This window comes from Rana temporaria, chromosome 4 (genome assembly GCF_905171775.1).
Source record: "Rana temporaria chromosome 4, aRanTem1.1, whole genome shotgun sequence".
Classification (NCBI taxonomy): Eukaryota; Metazoa; Chordata; class Amphibia; order Anura; family Ranidae; genus Rana; species Rana temporaria.
Window position 1 is genome coordinate 461,643,636 of NC_053492.1, and position 5,547 is coordinate 461,649,182.

At 41.5% G+C, this 5,547-nt stretch overlaps 1 protein-coding gene across 1 annotated transcript; it reads left to right on the top strand.

The window, feature by feature from the left end:
• The first annotated feature begins 715 nt into the window (after positions 1-715).
• SSTR4 (somatostatin receptor 4) lies at positions 716-2,484 on the top strand. Its single transcript, XM_040351672.1, has one exon. The coding sequence runs from the start codon at positions 1,170-1,172 to the stop codon at positions 2,334-2,336; it is 1,167 nt and encodes a 388-aa protein (XP_040207606.1). The 5' UTR covers positions 716-1,169; the 3' UTR covers positions 2,337-2,484.
• The last annotated feature ends 3,063 nt before the right edge of the window (positions 2,485-5,547 follow it).

A 5,547-nucleotide genomic window follows, 5' to 3' on the forward strand; every position in this document is an offset into this window, starting at 1 on the left:
ACTGATGATGTCAGCAGTATGCTGGATAGAACATTTTTTTTTTTTTTTAGGATGAACCCCCGCTTTAAGTAAAGAAAAAGAAAAAAAATATCTATATAGATAGATAGATAGATAGATAGATAGATAGATAGATAGATAGATAGATAGATAGATAGATAGATAGATAGATAGATAGAGATCTATATTTATCTATGTATGTGTGTGTGATTGGCTGAGATGCTGCACACTGAGGTTCCTTTGCACTACTGCTTGAAAGATATACAATAAAGTACCATGTAATGTTAACAAATAGTTAATAGCAAACTAGCATATTTTGAAGTTAGAGTATACTACAGAAAACTTACAGGGGGACAATTAGATTATATTGCATATAACTTACAGAAGGGGACTATTTGGGGGGAAAAGGGGAACAAAGGAATGTTTACAATAATATAAAATATATTTACAATTATATACAAATATTTACAATTATATACAATTTACAATATATATGTGATTGGCTGGGATGCTGTACCTTGAGGTTCTTTTTTATTACTATTTTGAAAGTAAGCAATACAATAAAGTACCATGTAAAGGTTATTAGCAAAAAAAAGCATAATTTGGCACTTACATCATATTATATAACATTTAAAGAAGGGACCATTGAAGGGATAAGAAGGGATGTGTCTCCAAAAATCAGGATTGCCCTCACCTCCCCCCAATAAGAGATGCATGCTGTCTGGATGGAGGAGCTCCAGCCAGTGGTCCATTGGCATGGTGCTGAAATCCTTTACCGGCTGCTACTCACATCTTATTGGAAGCTTACTGAATGCAATGAACTCATCAGAGACGATGCCAGTAATAGCAGGCACACAAGCAGCTAATGATCTTGCCAGTTGATGGGGAAGTGATGCATTGCCCAGAGCTAAAGCAAGTGGCTGGTGATGACTTTGTACAGAAGGAGCCAACACAGACCTAGAGCTCACAGACTGCAAGAAGCTGCACTGCATCATCCATCAGAGATCCCTCTCCTCCCTCCTCTCACCCTTCTCTCTCTCTCTCTCCCTCTCTCTCTTTCATTCTCTCTCTTTCATTCTCTCTGTCTCTGTGTCTCAGTTGCTCTGAAATCCATTGCAAGCTGAGGATCTCCCTGCTTCAGCAGCTCCATTATTTCCTATGGGACACCTACAATGACCACTTGCCCTGATCTCCTGGTGCCGGTGGAGGCTAAGATCCTGCTGAGCCCATGGAACCAGTCCAGGGACCTGTCCGTGACTTTGCACCCCTTTAATGCCATCAGCAGGAACACCACCAGCAACAGCAATGCCCCGGTGGAGACAGAGAGGGATGTCAGCATGATAGTCATCCAGTTCATCTATGCCATCGTGTGCCTGATTGGGCTGATTGGGAACTCCATGGTGATTTTTGTCATCTTGAGGTATGCCAAGATGAAAACTGCCACCAACATCTACATCCTGAACTTGGCGATCGCGGATGAGCTCTTCATGCTCAGCGTGCCCTTCCTGGCCGCCTCCGCGGCTCTGCAGCATTGGCCCTTCGGCTCAGGGATGTGCCGCACGGTCCTCAGCGTGGATGGCATCAACATGTTCACCAGTGTCTTCTGCCTGACCGTCCTCAGCGTGGACAGGTACGTGGCCGTGGTCCACCCCCTAAGAGCGGCCAGGTACAGGAGACCTACCGTGGCCAAGATGATCAACATCTGCGTGTGGATTGTGTCCCTCCTGGTCATCTCCCCCATCCTGATCTTTGCCGACACCGAGTCCTCCAAGAACGGGGTGGTGGTCTGCAACCTCATGTGGCCCCAACCTACCTGGTCCACCGTCTTTGTGGTCTACACCTTCCTCTTGGGCTTCTTCCTGCCGGTGGTGGCCATCTGCCTGTGCTACATCCTCATCATCATCAAGATGAGAGCGGTGGCACTGAAGGCTGGTTGGCAGCAGAGGAAGAAGTCTGAGAAGAAGATCACCAGGATGGTCCTCATGGTGGTCACCGTCTTTGTCATCTGCTGGATGCCCTTCTACATCGTCCAGCTCCTCAACCTCTTCCTGCCCCAGATGGATGCCACCATCAACCACGTCTCCATCATCCTCAGTTATGCCAACAGTTGTGCCAACCCCATCCTCTATGGCTTTTTTTCAGACAACTTTAAGAGGTCCTTCCAGAGGATCGTGTGTTTTCGTTGGATTGAGAATGGGACAGATGAGCCGGTGGATTATTATGCCACAGCTCTGAAGAGCAAGGTGTGTAATAACCACCCCTTGGACTTCCAACAGGAGCCCCTTCAATCCGACCCTTGTTACAAACATGGGACCATCACAAGGACCACTACCCTATAGCAGAGCCAGGGTGCCTTGTTTCCAATTAACTGCTGCTAGCCGCACATGCTATGTTCTGAGGTTTACATGTCTGTCCAAGGTGTCCCAGTCTGTGTCTGATTTGTACTGATGGTGGGTTCCAGTGAGCTTAATAAATTGTAAACACCAACCTGGTCTTCAACAGCAGTATGTTCCCAACATTATTATTGTTGGCATGACTGGTATTCTTATTTTATATTACCATCAGTGGTCTCCAGCTGAGTCATATGTACCTCTCGGTTACCAAGCACTTATTTTACATTACCATTGGCATTTTACATTACCATCAGTGGTCTCCAAGTTGTAGCTCAGGAGTCATGTGTACCTCTTAGTTACCCTTGATGAAGCGCTTATTTTACATTACTATTAGCATCTTACATTACCATCAGTGGTCTACAACTTGTAGCTCAGGAGTCACATGTACCTCAGTTACCATTGATGAAGCGCTTATCATTAGCATCTTACATTACCATCGGTGGTCACTCCCCAACTTGTAGCACAGGAGTCATATGTAGCTCTCAGTTACCATTCTTGAAGCACTTATTTTATATTACCATCAGTGGTCTCCAAGTTGTAGCTCAGGAGTCATATGTATCTCTCAGTTACCATTGATGAAGCACCTATTTTACATTACCATCAGTGGTATCCAAGTTGTAGCTCAGGAGTCATATGTACCTCAGTTACCATTGATGAAGCACTTATTTTACATTACCATTAGCATCTTACATTACCATCAGTGGTCTCCAACTTGTAGCTCAGGAGTCATATGTACCTCTCAGTTACCAAGCACTTATTTTACATTACCATTAGCATTTTATATTACCATCAGTGGTCTCCAGCTTGTAGCTCAGGAGTCATATGTACCTCTTAGTTACCCTTGATGAAGCGCTTATTTTACATTACTATTAGCATCTTACATTACCATCAGTGGTCTACAAGTTGTAGCTCAGGAGTCACATGTACCTCAGTTACCATTGATGAAGCGCTTATTTTACATTATCATCAGTGGTCTCCAAGTTGTAGCTCAGGAGTCATATGTAGCTCTCAGTTACCATTGATGAAGCATTTATCTACATTACCATTAGCATTTTATATTACCATCAGTGGTCTCCAAGTTGTAACTCAGGAGTCATATGTATCTCTCAGTTACCATTGATGAAGCACCTATTTTACATTACCATCAGTGGTCACTCTCCAACTTGTAGCTCAGGAGTCATATGTACCACTAAGTTACCCTTGATGAAGAACTTATTTTACATTACTATTAGAATTTTACATTACCATCAGTGGTCTCCAACTTGTAGCTCAGGAGTCATATGTTCCTCTCAGTTACCATTGATGAAACACTTATTTTACATTACCATTAGCATCTTACATTACCATCAGTGGTCACTCTCCAACTTGTAGCTCAGGAGTCATATGTAGCTCTCAGTTACCATTCTTGAAGCATTTATTTTATATTACCATCAGTGGTCTCCAAGTTGTAGCTCAGGAGTCATATGTATCTCTCAGTTACCATTGATGAAGCACCTATTTTACATTACCATCAGTGGTATCCAAGTTGTAGCTCAGGAGTCATATGTATCTCTCAGTTACCATTGATGAAGCACCTATTTTACATTACCATCAGTGGTATCCAAGTTGTAGCTCAGGAGTCATATGTACCTCAGTTACCATTGATGAATCACTTATTTTACATTACCATTAGCACCTTACATTACCGTCAGTGGTCTCCAACTTGTAGCTCAGGAGTCATATGTACCTCTCAGTTACCAAGCACTTATTTTACATTACCATTAGCATTTTACATTACCATCAGTGGTCTCCAAGTTGTAGCTCAGGAGTCATATGTACCTCAGTTACCATTGATGAAGCATTTATCTACATTACCATTAGCATTTTATATTACCATCAGTGGTCTCCAAGTTGTAGCTCAGGAGTCATGTACCTCAGTTACCATTGATGAAGCATTTATCTACATTACCATTAGCATTTTATATTACTATCAGTGGTCTCCAAGTTGTAGCTCAGGAGTCATATGTATCTCTCAGTTACCAAGCACTTATTTTACATTATCATTAGCATCTTACATTACCATCAGTGGTCTTCAGCTTGTAGTTCAGGAGTCATATGTACCTTAGTTACCAATGATGAAGCACTTATTTTACATTATCATTAGCATCTTACATTACCATCAGTGGTCACTCTCCAACTTGTAGCTCAGGAGTCATATGTACCTCAGTTACAATTGATGAAGCACTTATTTTACATTATCATTAGCATCTTACATTACCATCAGTGGTCACTCTCCAACTTGTAGCTCAGGAGTCATATGTAGCTATCAGTTACCATTGATGAAGCGCTTATTTTACATTATCATTAGCATTTTATATTACCATCAGTGGTATCCATGTTGTAGCTCAGGAGTCATATGTACCTCAGTTACCATTGATGAAGCACTTATTTTACATTTCTATTAGCATTTTACATTACCTTCAGTGGTCTCCAAGTTGTAGCTCAGGAGTCATATGTATCTCTCAGTTACTATTCTTGAAGCACCTATTTTACATTACCATCAGTGGTCTCCAAGTTGTAGCTCATGAGTCATATGTATCTCTCAGTTACCATTGATGAAGCACCTATTTACATTACCATTAGCATCTTACATTACCATCAGTGGTCTCCAGCTTGTAGTTTAGAAGTCATATGTATAGCTCTCAGTTACCATACTTGAAGCACTTATTTTATATTACCATCAGTGGGCTCCAAGTTGTAGCTCAACCTTCATATGTACCTCTCAATTTCCATTCTTGAAGCACTAATTTTACATTACCATCAGTGGTCTCCAAGTTGTAGCTCAGAAGTCATATGTAGCTCTCAGTTACCTTTGATGAAGCGCTTATTTTACATTACCATTAGCATCTTACATTACCATTAGTGGTCTCCAGTTTGTAGCTCAGGAGTCATATGTAGCTCTCAATTTCCATTCTGGAAGCACTTATTTTACATTACTATTAGCATTTCACATTACCATCAGTGGTCTCCAAGTTGTAGCTCAGGAGTCATATGTACCTCTTAGTTACCATTGATGAAGCGCTTATTTTACATTACCATTAGCATTTTACATTACCATCAGTGGTCTCCAAGTTGTAGCCATTAAGCCGGTCATACATTATATACAATTTTCTGATTT

Excerpts from the sequence above, each read along its gene's own strand:
- SSTR4 (XM_040351672.1), top strand. The coding sequence starts at position 1,170 with ATGACCACTTGCCCTGATCTCCTGGTGCCGGTGGAGGCTAAGATCCTG.